This window comes from Rhipicephalus microplus, chromosome 3, assembly GCF_043290135.1.
Source record: "Rhipicephalus microplus isolate Deutch F79 chromosome 3, USDA_Rmic, whole genome shotgun sequence".
NCBI lineage: Eukaryota > Metazoa > Arthropoda > Arachnida > Ixodida > Ixodidae > Rhipicephalus > Rhipicephalus microplus.
The window spans coordinates 150,829,227-150,849,326 of NC_134702.1; the positions used below are offsets into that span (position 1 = coordinate 150,829,227).

The following is a 20,100-nucleotide window of genomic DNA, read 5'->3' on the forward strand; positions in this document are numbered from 1 at the left end:
GAAGACAAGGAGGCTTTGCACTACGCTGTGTAACTGTGAGCCATCCCGGAAAGTTTCCAGTATTCGGCTATGGTGTCACACGGATTTCCTATTACCACGCTTTCCACACTCGTCTAGCGCAAGCGATGTTATTCCACGAGTAAAGGGCTTCCTTCAGGCTTTCGTTGCCCAAATTGTGCAGCAGGACGATACATTGCGGTCGATTGCACTTACCGCCGAAATCCTAAGTTCCTATGCGCCCTGACCTGAAGGCGTAATTCCACAAATTTAGGAAAGTGCACTTCTGTTTCGTGTACAGCGCAGTATTTGAATGATGCAACACGCGACCTCCGAAAGTCCCTAGCATGCCTTTAATAAATACGGCCAATACGTGTCGGACACGCTCGCTACGTAGTTGGTGACCCATCTCCAAGGACAGAACGAGCACTTTTTTCATGTTTTAAATACGAAGTATTAGAATTGGTGTGGTGGCACGCTGCGCAATACTATTGCGCTTACAAGCCCACAGTGAGTTAAGTTGAGGTGCTAATTGACGCGGCATGCAGTACATTGAAGCATACCACGAAAAAATTATCTGCTCGCCAGATTTTACGCTTTAGAGCAGTAATTAAAACTTTGGTGAATAGATATAGAAGTAAACAGCGGCCCTCAGTCGGGAGTCAAATAGACGTTCTAGTAATTACATCTATGGTTAGCCTAAGCACATAGAATAGTAGATGAGAAGGTAAGAGAGCGAATTATTTCTAGTTATAGAAAGGGGCGAAGGCAAGAAACTTGGTGCGAAATTAATGACGTGTTTGCATAACTCACCAGAAAACGTCAACTTGAATTGCGAGACCCCGACGACTCTTGGCAGCACACTCATACACAACGATAAGACCACGCGAATGAAAACTAAAGGTGAACACTTTAGATTGGTTGCCATAATGAGCTGTATGCCAGCGACCGTAGCACAAACATTGTTCATAAACAATGTTCCACGATTAAGAGTATGATGTACCCTGCTATTGGAGAGCACTAAGCCGTCCCATCACCAGCATCCCGGCACAAGACGAAGTACATCGTGTGTTTATAAAAATTGGTTAACGACTTAGAGTACTTTATACTCTTCTACGGAAGAGCATATAGCCGTCTTGAGGGTCTCGCCCTTAATGAGAACCTCTTGAACAAATTATTAAGGACTCAAGGCAAGCCAATGTGTTTAGAGAAAGTGGTTATTGCTTTAGAGCACTTGATGCTCTACTACGGGAGAGCTCATAGCCGTCTCGACGGCCTCATACTTGGTGACGACCTGTTCTCAAAAATTACTAAGGACCGAAGGAATGCCCATGTGTTTAGAAAAAAGTTATTAAGAATTTAGAGTACTTGGTAGTCTACTATGGGAGAGCTTAAAGCCGTCTTGAGGGCCTTATAATCGATGAGTACCTGTTGACAAAAATGATTAATAACCCAAGGCACGCCAATGTGTTTAGAAAAAGTTGTCACGGCCACTGGATTAAAAAAAATCACAGCATATCTATGGACTCAATGATGATGAGTGGGGCGAAGCATCCATCAGTTCGTCCGCGCTTTCCTTCATCAGTGCGTCCGTCCGTGTGACCGTGCGTGTGTCCGTTCGTGGGTTCGTGGACCTGTGCCTCCATCCATTCGTCCTTCCATGCGTCTGTCCATGCGTCCGTCCGACCGTGCATCCATCCATCCGTTCGTGCCTCCACCCCTGCATTCGTTCGTGCGTCCATCTTTCGGTCCATGCATCCATCCGTGCGCCCGTCCACACGCCTGTCCGTCCCTCCGTGCGTCCATCAATCCGTCCTTCCGTCTATGCATTCATCCATTTATCTTTGAGTCCTTCCCTGCATTCGTCTATGTGTCCATCCGTCTGTCCATCTAGTGAACACTCCAAGTACCGCCATCCAGCGGACATTTCAAGGACTAAACGAGAGCTGGCTACCTACTACTACTACTACTACTACTACTACTACTACTACTACTACTACTACTACATACATCACAGACGCACCACCAACTGCATAAGAAGCACCGCCCCTGAAATGAAAGCGCCCCCTAGTGTAAGTATACCATTTTCTTTTGCTTGTTCATCATATACCTACACGGACGCTATTTGTTTTATAACATCTGCATTGGTTTATGCGACCAACAACTATCACTTAGTGGTGAATGCTGCAACGAAGGGGCTACCACTACGCACTACACAAGGAGGTTCTCTTTTAAACCTCCTTGGTACTACATACATTGGCGACGACCAACCCAAGTCTTCAGGAGCCTCGCCTCTAAAAGAAGGTGCGGCCCATTGCTTGCTGCTGAAACGGCGGGACGGGCCTTGTTTACCTCGCGCCCATTCTGGCGCCACCACTCCTCCCAGAAAAAAAAAGCTTTCACACGCATTTCTACGCGGGACAGTAGGCTGTAAATAACGCGTTTCGTATCTGCACGTAATTTTTTTTAATATGAATCGTTATTAGGAGGCACCTATAGGCACTCTCTAGGAGAGTATTAGGGGCGAAGCTTCTAAAAGCGGCCCCCAATCCTCCCTCGTCGTAGTAAGTAATATGTCTTACGCTTTGACCTGCAAGGTGGTGCCGGTGGGAGATTTCTTCTGTGCGCTGTTGAGCAATAAAAAGTTCGCAGCGTGCGCGTTTACTAAAAACCGAATTCTCCTGTCTCTCAATCTCCAATAGCAGCCATTGGCATGTACATTGAGCACAATCTGACAAGAAAGGGTTGCTACGTTACACTTGCTGGGCGTAACCTCCTTGGTTTTAGAAAGGTTTAGCGAGCGTTGGGCCGCAGTGTCATGAATACAGTGAACTAGTATATACCATGAACTCGAGGTGGTTAGAGGTGGGAAGTAGACAAGAAGCGCAAGCCATAAGAAAGTGTGCGTGTGCCACTTCTCGCTTAAACCTTGGAATGTCCGCTGGATGGCGATGCTTCTATACGCAGAATATATGATGAAAAGATGCGATATGGTGGTACTTGGAGTGTTGACTAGATGAACGAATGGACACACAGACAGATGCATGGACGGACGCACGGATGGCTGCACGGATGGATGGACGCATGGACAGTCGCAGGGGTGGATGCATGAAAGAATGCAGGGATGGACGCACGGATGGACGCGTGGACGCATGAACAGACGCACGCACGGACGGGTGGCTGGACGCACGGATGGTCACACAGACGGACGCATGGACGGATGGAAGCAAGAATGAATGGACGGTCGGATGCTTCGCCCCACTATCCATCATTAACCCCGTGGATATGCTGCCATTTTTTTCATTCTGTCTGCAGCGCCACAATACGTAGTTTAGCGGCTAAAAAATTGGCAGATCCCACGTACAGTCACAATCGATGATATGCGAAGCACAATTGAGAAACATTGATATGTCCATCAAAATCAGTACAAGTTTACGAGGTGGAGGGAAATTATATCGTATATGACATCCGTGTCATGGTTATCATGATTGGATGCCTCGTTTACCTTCGTCGTCTATTCACGTCACGTGATACGAAATTTAATATATGTGGAGCTAGCGAAACGGCTGTGAGCACGCTATGAGCGTGGTGTGTTGTAAAGTTGTTACATGACACGCGTGTCGGGATCATCAATTTAGCACAAGTCATATATTTCGTCATCCATTGACGTCATGCAACCCGAAATTTGGTATATGTGGCGCAAGCAAAACGGCCGCGAGCACATCATGATGGGCCCAATATACTCCAATGTAGCGTTGACGCGCGTAAACGCTGGGCACAACGGCGCTACGTTAGCAAAAAGCGAGCACTCTATAGTCTGACGCCAGGTGCGACCAGCGTTCGTCCGCGCGACCCGACGGCAACAGGCGCGAAATGCGACGTTCAGCACCAATGCGTTACCCAGACAACACAGCGTCTCCCTCTTTTCGTAACAGAGGGATGCCGGACGCGCTGAAACGCGCTAACGGCCGCGAGCGCATCATGAGCGTGGCATGTAGTCATGTTATTACATGACACGGATGTCTTGATTTCCATGTTAGAGCCTGTCGCTTGTGTTCCCCATGCAATCATCCCATACCGTACCAGTTTTGCAACATGTCATGCGAACAAAACCGCCGCAAAAGCTGCATCACCATGAAATGTAAATCATGATATTCATGTCATGATTTTAATGGTATGACTAGTGAAATATGTTCTTCATACAGTCATGGTTTGCCATACTAAGTTCGGTATCGATACCAATATCGAAACGGCCTGGAGAGCTAAATGTCATAGGCGGCTAGATAGATAGATAGATAGATAGATAGATAGATAGATAGATAGATAGATAGATAGATAGATAGATAGATAGATAGATAGATAGATAGATAGATAGATAGATAGATACGCTCAAAGTCGCCGAAGTTCGCTAAAGAATGCTTCACAAAAAAAGCAACCTTGAGACGGCGTTAGTAAATACGGAACGCGATGCGCGCCTCTCACGCCTTGCATCTCTCAGCTGATTGTGCACGGTCGCGATACATGGGAGAGCGCGCTGGCATTTACCTTCTGCGTGCCCTTATAACGGCAAATATCAAAAACTTTGAAATGGGGCAATGTCAGCCACGCAGCTCTTTTTAGTCAGTGTGTATGCCTATTGCACCACATATGTGAACAGTTTGTCCTGTCTCCTAGGAGGGCCAATCACTCGTTGAGTCCAGCGGCCGCGAAGTTATTAACGATTTAAAGTACGATGTACTCTACTATGGGAGAGCATAAAGCCATCCCGTACGTCTCACAGCTGTGTTTAGAAAAAGTTTATTCTCTCATGGGACGCAACAAAGCTAAGCGACAAGCGTCTGTATAACAGGCACAATAAACAGCTAGCGAAGGCTTCTGAGCAATGGCGATACACAAGATAACTCCAGAATTTCCGAAAAAATGTGTGAATATCTAGCTTAGCACAACATCCATAACGTCTCTAGGAAATTGAAAGATTATTGCAGAAATAATATAGCGAGAAAAACATAATTGTAAATCAAGTACAATGAAAACGATGGCTCTCTATTTGCGGCGCAGAACTTTATACCCAAAATTTCAAAACTTTCTCTAGTGACGATCACCTATACATTCTAGAATGCACCATTTGTCACACGTATCTTTTGCGTTGTTGAATCAGACGTGACTGGCCTGCAGACTCCGAAAGGGTTCATTCCAAATTGACAGGTGCCCCATCACGCTTTCGGCACTTCAAGGGCCACTCACAAGGCCACATACCAAATTTTAGTTAGACCATGGAAGTTTTTGGGTATCCGATGAGAAACATTTTGCCACAAAAATTATGTGAATCGGTTTTTTTAACAAAATGAGAAAACTGTTTTTTTTTTTTTGAAGCGGCGCTGAAGGAGTATGACAGGAGGCGAGCTTAAAACCCTTGCCGCTCCTTCGCGTAGCCTTCGGAAGCCTAATCTCTTCCTTACCCTCTCTGGAATCCGACCGAGAAGTCACGTGCGCCTTACGTGTCCGAACAAGTCCAACCCGCGTGCACGTGAGAAGCGTTCTTTTTTTTTCTTTTTTTTAAATGCGAAGCATTTCTTAGCGAACTTCGGCGACATTGAGCGTATCTATATATCTAGCCGCCCATCTTTTAGCTCTCCTGGCCGTTTTGATAATGATATCGATACCAAACTTGGTATGGCATGCCATGACAGCATGAAAAACAAATTTTACTTGTCACAACATGAAAATCATGACACGGATGTCATGAATGTCATGATTAACATTTCATGGTCCTGCAGCTCTTGCGGTGGTTTCGTTCACATGGCATGTTACAAAACTGGTATAGTATGACATGATTGCATGGCAAACGCAAACAACAGACCCTAACATGAAAATAATGACATGCGCGTTATGTAACAACACGACAACATGCCACGCTCACGATGCGCTCGCGGCCGTTTCGCTATAGCGTCACATGTACCAAATTTGCTATTACAGTACGTGAATAGATGACAAAGGTATGCGACTTGTAAAAATATGATAATCATGAGATGCGTGTCATGTAACAACATGACTACATGCCATGCTCATGATGCGCTGGCGGACGCTTCGCTAGCTTCACTTATACCAAATTTGGTATTACAGGACGGGAATTAATGACGAAGATGTGGTACTGGTACAATTATGATAAACATAAGATGCGTGTCATGTAACAACACGACAACATGCTACGCTCATGATGCGCTCACGGCCATTTCTCTAGGTTCACATGTACCAAACTCGGTATTACACGACGTGAACGGACGACATAGGTAAATGATACATCCAAACATAATAATCATGACATGCGTGTTATGTAACAACATGACTACATGCTACTCTCATGATAAGCTCGCGGCCGTTTCGCTAGCTTCACATATGCCAAATTTGGTATTACGTGACGTCAATGGATGACATATGTATGTGACTGGTGCAAGCATGATAATCATGAGATGCGTGTTAAATAAGAACATCACTACATGCCACAGCAAGGAGCCAATACATTTCGACGTGACGCGGGGCGCCTGCTCGCCGGCGTTCATTTCGTCGCGTCACGCCGGCATTGCGAAGCCAGGTGCCGGTCCTGCCACCTACTCGCAGGCGCGCGGCGCACTTCGTTGCTTTGCCGCATGCGCGTTTCAGCGCCTCCGGCATCCCTCCGTCACGAAACTAGGGAGAACCAGTGTTGTCTGGGTAACGCACCGGCGCGAAATGTAGCATGTCGCATTTCGTGCTGGTTGCCGTCGGGCCGTGGCGACGTACGCTGGTCGCGCCTGACGTGAGACTATGGGGTGCTCACGTTTTATTAACTAATGTAGCGTCACTGTGCCCAGCGTGCGCGTGCGTCAATGCTACACAGGAGTATATTGGGCCTTCATGAGGCGCTTGCAGCCGCTTTTCTAGCTGCACATATACCAAATCGGGTGTTACGTGACATCAATGAATGACAAAATAATGACTGGCGCAAACATGATAACCCCGACACGCGTGTCATGTAAGAACATGACAACATACCACGCTCACAGCGTGCTCACGGCCGTTTCGCTAGCTCCACATATACTAAATTTGGTATCACGTGACGCGAATAGATGACAAAGGTGAACGACACATCCAAACAAGATAATCATGACACAGAATTCATGTAAGGCATGGTTTACCTCTAGCTCATAACGTTGTGCTGATTTTGAAGTGACATGGCAACAATTCTTATTCATGCTTCGCATATCATCGATTCCCACTGTACGTGGGATCTGCCAATTTTTTTTTTGAACGTCGTTGGTTTGAGGTCTACTGCCTACTTCTGCGGAATGGTTTCAAAACACTGGCTTAGACGTGGTAGAATAGATCAGCACAATCAGTGCGCGAACGCGTAGGAGCGTTCCACGGCTGTCGTATGCTCGATGCGCTGACCGCGGGGACACGAACGCATGCGAAACGTCGGCACGTTAGCCCCTCATCTCTTTGCAGTTCACGGCGGAAAAAAATGAAGAAAAAAACGCTCCCAATCATTTATTGCATCTCATTATTTATCTATTATTCTCTTCAAACAACAAATACATAAACTACGCAAGTCGTGTTAAATAATTTTCGCCATGTCACGTACCACTGTAGGCAACGTCAGATCATAGTCATCTACGTAGAAGACCAATGTTACTGCATTGCCATGTACGTAGTTCCATTCATACGCACACGTCATGTCCACATTCTCAGGGCGCACGCCCGCAAGAGGAACAGGGAGCAGCGTTCATCTTGAAATGTGACCCATTTTCGTTGCGCGTAGCGTTGCAAAGTTTGCAGACGTGATCGTGAACGCCCCATCTGAGCATTGTGCTTGTCAGCTCGGCCACTCACCAGGTTTGACAATTTTGAGCTAACAAGTGCAGTGCTTAGAAGAGGCGTTCACGATCACGTCTGCCAAAATTTGCAACTCTACGCGCCACGGAAATGGGTGAATTTTACGCGCCACGAAAATGAATCAAATGGGTCGTTTCGCGCCGCTTAAAAAAAAAAAAACTGTTTTCTCAGTTCGTAATAAACCGAATCGCAAAACTTTTGTGGCAACATGTTCCACATTGAGTGGCCCTTTAAAAAAAGCTATACCTGAACCGTTGATTTTAGCATAAATGCATGTGCTCCCAATGGCGGCAGAGCTTCGTTCGATTATTAAATGCCCAGCATGCCTTCGGCAGACGATGTCACGCTTCGGCCTCCGTGGAGGCGCCGTCCGTACCCCCACAGTGTATGCTCGCGTCTCAGGTCTCGTGCCAGCCCAGGAAGACACCAGCAAAGCTGTCGCTCCCCTCCTTCAATCTCACCTCGCAATGCCGACGCAGGCTGCACCTGCTAGTAAAAAAATCACAGCATATCTACTGAGTGAATGACGATGAGTGGGGCGAAGCGTCCATCAGTTTGTTCGTGCACCCGTCCGTGTTACCGTCCGTGTTACTGTCCATGCGTCCATTCATTCTTTAATCGTACGTCCATCCGTCCATTCGTGAATCCGTCCGTATCACCATCCATCCGTGCGACCGTTTGTGCGCCCGACCGCCTGTCTAGAGGACACTCCTACCGCCATCTCGCATTTTTTCATCATATATTCATCATATACAAGTACCGCCATCCATCGGACGTTCTAAGCACTAAACGAGAGGTGGCTACTACTACACATTACAAACATGGGACGCACGACCCACAGCGTAAGGAGGTTTGCCCCTAAAAAACGCAGCAAATAAAGTAACACCAATGACACAATGGAGTTGAAATGCAGGTCCTTTGCGTGCCAGGCCAGTATTCTACCACTGAGCCACACCAGTGCTTGTAACTCATTTCTAAACTGGCCTTAGGCAGGCTTGATGTCCAGAAAGGAATCGCGTTAATATGAGTAATAAAATACTTTAGAACATCAAAGAAACAGCCAGGCGTCACGCAATGTGAATTGCTTAATTAGGGGGTCGTCCAATGCTTCAACCCATTAGAATACTAGTTCTTGATCACCTATTAGCTGTGGCGCATATCCACTTCACTCATAATTGTTCATCGTCGTCAGGCACTGCATGAAAAATTGCACGAAATTCCTAACAAGTGTGCAGTGGATAAAACGCTTCTCCAAAGAATGACAAATGATATCATAGTGAATGCTGGGCTACTATGAAAAAATTATGACTATTTAAGGCGCAGTGGGTACCAAGAAGGGTGCTTGTAGTAGTTACCCAAAGAGTGTCTATAAAAGGCTCTCAAAGGCCGCTCTTCTAGCTTTCGCTGTGACTGGGCCGCACGTTCTGTGCAGGCCTGGCATTTTTTTTTTATTCTTGTTGGTTTGCTGTTTCGTTTCTTCATTTGTTCTTCTAATTTCTTCGTTTCATGGCAGCTGGATTGCGAGGTACCTTCATTATTACGGCTTTATGGTCTGTGAATTGAAGCGAGAGAGGTTCTTGTACTGGCTGGAGTGGGAAGTTTGCAAACACAAAGTTTTCACACGTCCCTCGAATCGTGGCAGGTTGCATATAGGTACATCTGAGTGCGTATTTGGAAAGCATGTGTTGCACGATGCAGTCATTGGCTATGATGTACATCCATCCTTGCGTCCGTCCCTCCACCGATCCGTGCGTCCATCCATACGTCCATCCATGCGTCCATCCATGCCTCAATCCGTCCATCCGTCCGTCCGTCCGTCCGTCCGTCCGTCCGTCTGTCTGTCTGTCTGTCTGTCTGTCTGTCTGTATGTCTGTCTGTCTGTCTGTCTCTCTGTCTGTCTGTCTGTCTGTCTGTTTGTCTGTCTGTAACTCACACTAGTGCCACCTGCTGAGTGAGTCATGCAACTAGGTGGTTACAAAGCGGTCACAAAAGATATGCATGGACAGACCTACGGCTTTAGGAGCTTCGCCCCTAAAATACAGTTATTATTTGGGATTCATGGCTTTTTGGTGAATTACTCCTTGCCTGCGCTTGCGTCCTAGAGTGCTGACCCAAAATAAACGAGTGAAGTGACTCCGATGTGCCTGCTCTGTCTGTTGTCCAATTGAAGCTGCCCCATTTCGGCCCACAGAGCCCGAGGATTGGTTTATACAAGTCGAGGCTCAGCTCTCAGCTGTCTGCCGGGCTTACCAAGCGTTCTATCACATGGTCGAGTTGTGTATCAGTCGTCATTAGGCTGATGGGCGTCCGCACTAAACATGGTTCCTACGCCGATGTTATATTACTGGCGGCCATGTGTAGATTACATTCCCTAAGCCGAGCAACGGTACATGACCGCAACCCTGTACCTCACATTCATGACATCCCTACGAACTTACATGGCACTACAATATTCTCCAAGGTGGAATTCGTTAGAGTATACTGCCTGATAACAGTGGCACCAGAAGATGTCCCAAATATCGCCACAGCAACACCTTTTGGCCTGTTCGTATTACTTCGCATGGCATTCGGACTCGGAAACGCCGGGTGAAGATTTTAGAGGTTCATGGATGGGGTCTTACGTGGTCAGTACTTCGGCCACGTCTGCGTAGACGAACTTCTTATTGTCAGCCCTACTCTACCTGAACGAAAGGAACACATCCGGATGGCCGCCAGACAGCCGATCTCTCGCGCTATCAAGCATACCGCTGATCTGAATATCACAGGCCGTCCATCTGACGCGAGAGGTGCGTATTAGCCGTGTTTTACTCCTTGCCTGTGCTCGCGTCCCACAAGAGTATTGGCACAACACATTTCTTGTTTACAGACAAATTGGTTAAACATTGTAAAATGTTTACTATAACTTAGCAAAACAGGTAATAACAAAGTGGTATAAACATTTCGCTACCCATTCATGCTTTCAAGATATAGCTCGTTAAACTCCGGTGGACTAAAGCGCATAGATAGCTTCGACATAAACAAAGCAACGGCGCTCACTCGTGAGCGCAGGCGGGGGAAAAGAAAACTGGTGTAATAGTGGTTCATTCTTAACAACGCATCGGCTTTCATATAACCACGCATCCCCGCCCCCCCCCCCCCTCAAAATGCTTACAGAGATATATATGGCTGGTGGACTCAGCAAATTTATTGTCAGTGTGTAGTGAGGAATTTACCTGCAAAAGAGTAGGAGCGTCTAAGTCTTTCCGTTAATAACTGCTGAATTAAGCCGGAATTAATACTTTACAATCCCTAATTGATGCGACTTTTGGGACATTTCTAATTTGGCTAATGGCGGCACTGCTTTCACAAGCATGGCAGACCATTATGAATTGCTGTCGTCTTCCTGGGCTTGCGTGGCTCTACTCTGAATTCCATGGGAGATGCAGATCTAAATATCTCCAACGTGTTCAATTAGCAAATTTCTTTGCAGACAATGGTATGACATTTATGACGTTGCTAAAAGTAATGCCCATTTTTTTTGCAATAGTTTTGTAACAGTATCATAGTCCACTTTAGCCTCTCTCTAAATGAGCATATGTCTCCCTTACCTGAATCACGGATCTCAATCCGAGTATGTCGCCATCCCGCACCGCATCCAGGAACCGCTGCTCCTCTGGCTGCAGGCGCAAGCTTCTTTGTATCAGAGCCCGTCGTCGGACTACAGGCTCGTGCAAAGCTGCACCACTGCCTTCGAAGGCCGCGTTGTCCATTTATTAATGTGGTTGGTGTGCGCTTTTTTTTTATCAGGCAAGCTTGGATACCCAAGCAGCTGCCTTTTTTCCGAGGTTTACTTTTCTTTTCACCCGGTCTGAAAAGACAGGAGTAGTACTTTATTAGGTGGTGCTCAGATCAGCAGACGACATCACCATATCATCGTAAGATGAGACGCTGGGAACGCGCAACGCGAGATTTATCATCACACCTGAAGACATATACCTGCATATGCGAGCTCTGATCACTGAGCATTTTAAACAATAAGCGTATACTACCTGCTTTAAAGGAGTGCTTGCACGAAAATTTTCAGTACATTTTGCGTGAATTAAAAGCCCAAACCCCCAAAAGCCTACAAAATCTATTAGCTCATAAGCCTGAAAGCACCCGGAAAAAGTAACTAGAGTATGTTCTCGAAAGCTTTCTGTTCCTATTGTAGCCTGGCGTAAAAAAAAAACGATATGTACTTCTCGTCGCGTACTCGCCCGAAATAATGGGACGTTTACACAGCTGCTCCGCACCATGGTTCTTTTGGTGGCACCTAAGTGCCTATTTTGCATGTTTTGATAATGCACAAGCAGCCATTATGATGACATCAGTGCCTGATGCCATCATAGCTTGTCAGATTGCTGCTTGAAGTCACCAGAATCAGTACTGTAGCCGGACGTCAAATTAACGTTTTTCAGTGGTTGGGCCATGAGAAAATTCGCTTGAATATCAAGGTGAAATAGTTTAGAAGCATTTCCTGAGCCCTATACATACATATGCTCGGAGATGCATTGGTATACAAGATATCTGTAGGGCAGGGCAAACCTACGTTCGAAAAATGCTGAATTTACACCCTTTAGTATTTATAGACCCTTTTTCACAGGATGCATCAGCTAAAAATAACCAAGTGAGAATAAATAATCGTTAGCGCTGCGCCTCTTTGGGTAGCACTGTATTATTCTGAGCCAAATGCACGTCAGAATGATTTTCTGGTCAGCCAAGTTTAGCAATTAACCAAAATTGCCTAATAAACTTTTGAAATTCTGGCTCTAGAGAAAAACTTTCACAAAAAGTTTGTAGCGATTATCAAAAAACAATAAAATTTTAATGCTTATTCACGTGACTGCGCTGCCTAATATTTTTCCAATTTTTTTTGGAAGAGCGCTAAATAAAAAAAATATAACACCTGCTTGCCGCCTAACACGCAAGCTTTATGGCGCCCGCAAATGTAAGTTAAAAAAAAATATCAAAGACTGCTGACACATGAAGGTTGCTTGAACGGACTATCGGTGACTGCGAATAACTTTATGCGATGGTAGGGTGGTACCTTTGACATTACCATCGACGAAAAAGCGGCCCCCACGTGTGAATGTGATACGAGACACAGCCTCTGCATTTTGTTTTTGTTTTAAATTGAGTGCGAAGCAATTATTTGCGCGCGGCAGACGATTTGAGCGTCTCTCTGATTTTGATTGATTTGTGGGGTTTAACGTTCCAAAACCACCATTATGAGGGACGCCGTAGTGGAGGGCTCCGGAAATTTTGACCACCTGGAGTTCTTTAACGTGCGCCCAACTCTGAGCACATGGGCCTACAACATTTCCACCTCCATTGGAAGTGCAGCCGCCGCAGCCGGGATTCGATCCCGCGGCCTGCGGGTCAGCAGCCGAGTACCTTAGCCACTAGACCACCGCGGTGGGGCTTTGAGCGTCTCTCTATCTATCTACCTAGCCGCCTACATCCGCGTGTTCTCGTGTTGACCTCTTTATGCATGATGTAAACCAAAATTAGTATGAGAGGTTAACATTATTTGGCAAACATAACTAGCTGGTCATCACATAGACATTGTCAAAATACCGTGTGACACATACTCATGGGTGGGTATGTGCGACAGGTTTGCGGGCCACAGGTGATCAACAGTTTACATCTACCCAGGAACGACGAGAACAGACATTGGTAATTTTAACCCATGGCCGTTTAAAAAAAAACAGGCATCAGCAGCGTTAACTCGACGAAGCAATGCGTCAATGTTTAGGTCCCAGCAGGACTTGAACTCCGGGCATTCTGCGTGGTAATCAACTATTCTATCACACAGCCCAAAACGCCAGGTCTCAGAAGTACTTTTCAAATAGACCTGCATGTTCGGTAAATGTCAAATGTTGTCGCTGTGCTGGCTATCCTATTTTATAAACATTGCATATGTACTCTTATGATACAGCCGTCACATCAGTTAACGTCAACTTGAGTTACGCACCACCAGCTCAAGTTGATTTATGTAGCAATATCGATGGCTACAATCCTCGCGAGCACCAGCGCTTCATATCAGCTTACCGCTTCTGGCGTGGCTAATATCCATGTTGCTGTTGGCATCTACGCAACTATAAGCTACTGCTTATATAAATAATATGTGGCTGCTTAACGCATGTCGGTGCATGCATTTATACATATCTTTTGCGCCATTTCATAGCGCTTCGGTCATTAAAACAAAATGACAACAAAACCACATTCTATCCGCATACTTCGCATGACATCGTTTCCTGAAATATAAAATGTTTTAGAAGCGTAAGTTGGGCTAGTTGGTGGTTCACACTCGGGTGTAAAAACAGCGCGAAATACTTTTGCACTGTTTTACACCCAAGAATCGATTCTGAAGGTATGTGCGATCTGCCGTATTTTTATTACGCGTTGTCAGAGCACGAGGACGTATAGATATTCTTTGCATAATGCCGCTCAGGGCTTAAGAAACTCCACGCTAAAAACTAAGCGAGGTATAGAGTGAACAACAAGTGCCTTTTCTGTATAGTTTCACATGTAGTGCAATAAAATTATTCTAACGATGCTTGTCTATGCCATGATAACATTAGTGTGTCTTAGAAAGCACTTTGGTCTACTTCAGAGCTTGGTGAAACGTAATCCAGATTGTTGGCAACGCATGACTCCACTGCGTTCTTAGGAAGCAACTTCTGAACTGAATAAATGAAATTGTGTGCATTGGACTGCATATGTGTCGCACAATGGTCTTTGAATTCGTGAATATTTCCATTTCTCAACATTGGCCTTTCATATTAAAGCAGGCCGGCACTTAGTTGCACATGAAACAATTATTTTCCCTTTCACACACTCCTTATACGGACATAAAACTCTGGTAACCCCGTGAGAGGAAGTTCCCCACAACGCGGCCATCGCAGAGCACTACGAAATTCAATATATTCCAATTAAGCCGACATTTGTCAACCACTCAGAGGAAATATCATCTCCAATCTGAGCCTAATGCTATTTGTGTCGCTTTTTAAAGACGGTGCGTCAATACACGCTATACGTCTGAAAGAAATGCGCTACATTTGATTGAAGTTCAACGAATCGAGAGAGGAGTGTTCCAAGTAAACGAACAAGTGCAAATTTGACAAACCGCAACCAACTAAATTTATTTGATACAAGCAACCTCTACCGTGTTATACTGAAAACATGAGCTCAGGAAACGGTCTATGTAGACGCAACTTTTTGTATTACTTAGTATTCAGTATGCGAGACTGGAACATACGCGTCTTTTTGTATTTGATGAGCACAAAGTCATACTTAAATAAAGGCAGTCAAGCAATAAAGTAGCGAATCGTTTATCGTAGAATCCGAGAGTTCAACGCAGTTCACATGTTGCTTTTTTTTTTCTCTCGAAGCTTGCGGTCCCCATGTTACTCATTCTATATGTATGAAACAGCGGAAAAGCCACAACATATAACATTCACATTGTTTTTTGATATTGAAAGCAGCCTGCTCGATATACTTAGCTCTTTCGTGGTCATTCAGTCGGCACAAACTTCGAGATTTGAGAACCATACGGACAATAAGCATGTTGACAGCTATTTCAAACCATTGCCAAGAACAGCTCCTTGTACTTCTGCATCTATATATGCGCGTGTTTGTTCACAACCAAAGCATACATATATATAAATGTATATTGATCCACCAAGGCATAGAATCTATCAACCAATTGCGCCATGCTTACGGAATAACGAGGTCAGGCCCAACATAGCTCCTCCCCTGCCAGCCGCATCCAGTTAAATCAGCTGAAGTCACAGCAGCCGGCGGCGATGAAGCGGTTGTAGAGTGAAGAACACATGGCGAAAAAAAAGTGTGCTCGACAGGTGCGGCTGCCACATGTTCGCCATGTGAGCGTCATCTCGACTGACTGGTGCACATGGAAAATTCGCTCTGAGTTATACGCAACAAGTTCCGGTGACCCGCCGCTCACTTTTGTGGCACCTGCAGCTGGTAGCGACTAAGTGGGAGAAATGGAGAGAGTGAGATTCAGAGTTGAAAGAATCAAAAAGATGATTTTAAAATGCACATACAAAAGTCAACTCGTTGTTAGGAACTGTTATAGCCTGCCGGAAGAACGGGAAGTGGAAGAGAAAAGCGGGCACACGAAGTACTAATAAGCATAGGCAGAGAGAAACATGCGCTGATTCTTCTCTTGGTCCCATTCGCAGCCGTATACTGTAGTGTCTTTTTCAGTAACTTGTGCTCGACGCGTTTGTGTACTCGCCGCACTGTACAGCTTTAATTAAGCACTGCATGAAGACGCATGAACAGGCGTCGTCGAAAACTCAACCCAAGCTCGCATAAAGTGCCAGAAGAACCTGCATACATGAGCGAATTTGTTGTATCCGGACTCGCTCACTCCACCAGCAGCATTGCTTTTCATGGGACATTGCCATGTGTGTATATTTGTGTGTATATTTGTAGCTCCTTTTCTACAACTCCAGTGTTAACAGGAGGCCCTCAGATGGCAGAGTAAATAAATTTGCAGGAAAAGAGCGAAATAGTACTGAACATTGTAATGGCCAAGCTGGCAGAGAAACCGAACGCTATAGATGGCATCCGGAATGCAATGTACGCCGATGACGTCACCATGTGGACGACAAAGGGCTAGCTGGGATTCAAGAAAGTGAGACTACAGGTGGCTGACAATTGTGTGGAAGAGTACACAAAATCAAGAGCACTGCCACGTTCTCCTGAAAGGTTGGAATTACTCAGAGTGCGCAGGCCCAGACAAAACAATAGGGTGAAACTAACAGTCACACAGACCGGGGAACGTATAGCGGAAGTACTGACATTAAGGCTTCTGGGAATGTGGATTCAATCCAACAAGAGGGCGGAGCACACAATCAGACTACTGTCTGGATCGGCGGCCCAGATAACGAGAATGATCACGCGTATAACGAGTTGGCCGTCCAATGCTCCAACCCATTAAAAAAGCTTGTTCTTGTTCGCCTATTAACTGTGGTGCATACCCACTTCAGCCGTAGTTCCTCATCGTCATGAGCCACTGCATGAATAATTGGCACGAAATTCCTTGCAAGTGTTTAGCAGATACCACGCTTCTCAGAAGAATGACGAAAATAGAATAGGAATGCTGGCTTACTACCAAAAAAAATTGTCATTAATGTCCTAGTGGGTATGAAGCAGGTGTGCTTGCAGTAGTTACCCAATGAGTGTTTTAAAAAGGCTCTGAAAGGCCGGAAGGAGAAAGACGAAGTGATTATTTGTAGAACATTCTCTCTATTCGTTCCCGTATTTCTTTCACTGCATTATCGAAATGTTCCGATTCCACAAGTAACAGCACTAAAATATCTTGGCATTGTTTAAGTGGACAATTTAAATTGGCAGCAACAAATAGAATCAAACACCCGTAAACAGAAAGCGCCCTGAGATTGCTACACCGGTTTTGCAATAAGAATTCAGGAATGCGCAGGGATACGTTACTCATGATATACAAACTTTACGTACGCCCAATTCAGGAGTTTGGTTGCGTTCTGTTTTCTGGAAGTGCCGAATACAAATTAAGACCTCTTATATTGCTAGAAAGGCAAGCTCTGCGGCTGTGTCTAGGGCTACCTAGGTGTGTCGCGAATAGCGTGCTTTATTTGGAAGCTCGAATCATTCCACTTGATGCTAGATTTCAACAGCTTAGTGTGCAAACATTTTTAAAACTTTACGATGCGCCCCTCTTCTGTTCACAGACAGTTTTTATCAAACATCCAGTTTCTTTCTTTCAGTGCCCGTGGTTTCGTTATCAAGACCCCAAGTCATTTTCGTCGAGTTTCTGTTATCAAATCTTCACGTTTCCCTCCAGCATTTAACTCTCCAAACCCTATGCTCGGTGCCAGTTGACTTAATTTTCGATGATATGTTCCCGAAAAGTGTCAAGTTACTTCCAAAGCATCTTCTGGAGAGCCTCCTTCAAGACCATTTCAGTCATTTTCCCAATTACGTAGTAATTTCGACGGATGCAACACAAAATCTTCAGGCGGCTGGAGTAGGTATTTTTTCTCATGAGCTTAATTGGTCTTTTGCGCTCCGATTGCCTGACTTCACATCAGTTTATTTCGCAGAATTCCTGGCAATCACATTGGCTTTTCAAAAACTAAATAATCAGCAATGAAAAGCTATTATTATTTCGGATGCTTTGTCTGTATGTACACACCTAACGTCCGCAAAGCAGTCTCCTCTTCTCAGGTTATTTTGGTCTCTGGTACCGCATAGCGTATCAGAAGTTCAGTTTATTTGGGTTCCCAGGCACACTGAAATTGTACTAAATGAAATTGCTGATTCGCTCGCTTCGGCATCTTTAAATTTCCCGTTGGTGCTAGTAGCTCCACAGTTGCATTTTATTACTGCCGAACGATTCAAACGCTTGTTAATCTTGAAAATCAATGAAACATCGCTCTTACAATCTGAAGCATTTCGGCACTTGCGATTCACATGGAACACCGCAAAATGCCTTTCCCATCAATGTGAGGTGACCCTCACAAGCTTTCGCTGTAGAGTTCCTCGGTTAAATTTTTATCTCCACAAATCATGCTTTTCATTAACTAACCTATGTGCAGTTGGCAATGAACCGAAAACAATAGGTCACATTCTTCTCACATGCCGCCACTTCGCCTCACTGCGCTGAATATTTCTTGAAAGACCGATTGGTATGCTCGGATTGCCAGTCAATACATCCACCCTATTATCGTTTGGAGCCAGTCAATTGGGTGTGGGCCGCAGTGCTATTCAGTCAGCGCTACATAAATTCATTCAGGCAACCAGAAGGATACGCTGCTGGTGGTACTGCCAGATATATCCAATTCTTTGTCCCCCTTCCTCATTCTTGTTAATTTGTTCTATATTCTGGTTTATCGAATTCTTCTTCACTTTTTCACGTTTTTTCAAAGGAAGACTTTTTATGTTCTTATCTAATTTCTCTCCTTTTTTAGCAAACGTTGTAAAAAAAGATATTTAATATAAGGTACAGTGTGGCATAGCTGGCAACATAGAGAAAAATAGCTGGCAACACAGAGGATTACTATAGCATTAATGAAAGGGTGGTAGGCATTGTAATTAAACTGAATAAAAGATACAAAATGAAGGTAGTACAGGCTTACGCGCCTACATCCAGCCATGATGACGCTTCAGTTGAAAGCTTCTATGAAGACGTGCAATCGGCAATGAGTAAGGTGAAAACACAGTATACTATAGTAATGGGCGACTTTAATGCAAAGGTAGGGAAGAAGCAGGCTGGAGACCAGGCAGTAGGAGATTATGGCATCGGCACTAGAAACGCCAGAGGAGAGCTACTAGTAGAATTCGCAGAACGCAATAATCTGCGTATTTTGAATACCTTCTACCGAAAACGAGATAACCGCAAGTGGACATGGAGGAGCCCTAATGGCGTAAATAAGAACAAAATAGACTTTATAATGACTGCACACCTAGGAGTCGTGCAGGATGTGGAAGTGGTTGGCAAGGTAAGATGCAGTTACCATAGAATGGTACGGGCTCGAATCCGCCTAGACTTGAAGAAGGAACGACAGAAACTGATACGCAAAAAGCCAATCAATGAGCTAGCACTGAGAGGGAAAGTACAGGAATTCAGAGCGTCACTGCAGAATAGGTACTCTGCTCTTAGCGAGGAAACCAACCTTAGCGTAGATACAATGAATGATAATCTGACGAGTATCATCACGGAGTGTGCAAAGTTGGAGGCAGGGTAGCTAGACAGGACACCGGCAAGCTTTCCCAGGAAACGAAGAACCTAATTTGGAAGCGTCAAATCATGAAAGTGTCAAGTACAACAGACAAAATAGAACTGGCAGAGCTTTCGAAGTTGATTGATAGACGTAAAGTATGCGATGTAAGAAGGTATAACATGAAGAGAATTGAGCACGCTCTGAAAAACGGAGGAAGCGTCAAAGCAGTGAAGAGGAAACTTGGGATAGGCAAAAGGCGGATGTATGCACTAAGGGACAAAGAAGGCAAAATAACTACCAATATGGATAGGATAGTTAAAATAGCGGAGGAGCTTTACAGAGATCTGTACAGTAGCCGAGACAACCACGACCTTAGTACTATAAGAACTAGCAGTAACCCAGACGACACCCCACCGGTAATGATAGAAGAAGTCAGAAAAGCTTTGGAGAGCATGCACAGAGGCAAAGCTGCTGGTGAGGA

The 20,100-nt window shown here is 45.1% G+C and overlaps 1 protein-coding gene across 1 annotated transcript in view; it reads right to left on the bottom strand.

The window, feature by feature from the left end:
* LOC142803002 (short transient receptor potential channel 3-like) overlaps positions 1–11,618 on the bottom strand; it is a 45,350-nt gene extending 33,732 nt beyond the window's left edge. Inside the window, exon 1 of the mRNA XM_075888099.1 lies at positions 11,457–11,618. Coding sequence (XP_075744214.1) covers positions 11,457–11,618 — 162 coding nt within the window. The remainder of the gene's footprint in view (positions 1–11,456) is intronic.
* Between the last annotated feature and the right edge of the window lie 8,482 nt (positions 11,619–20,100).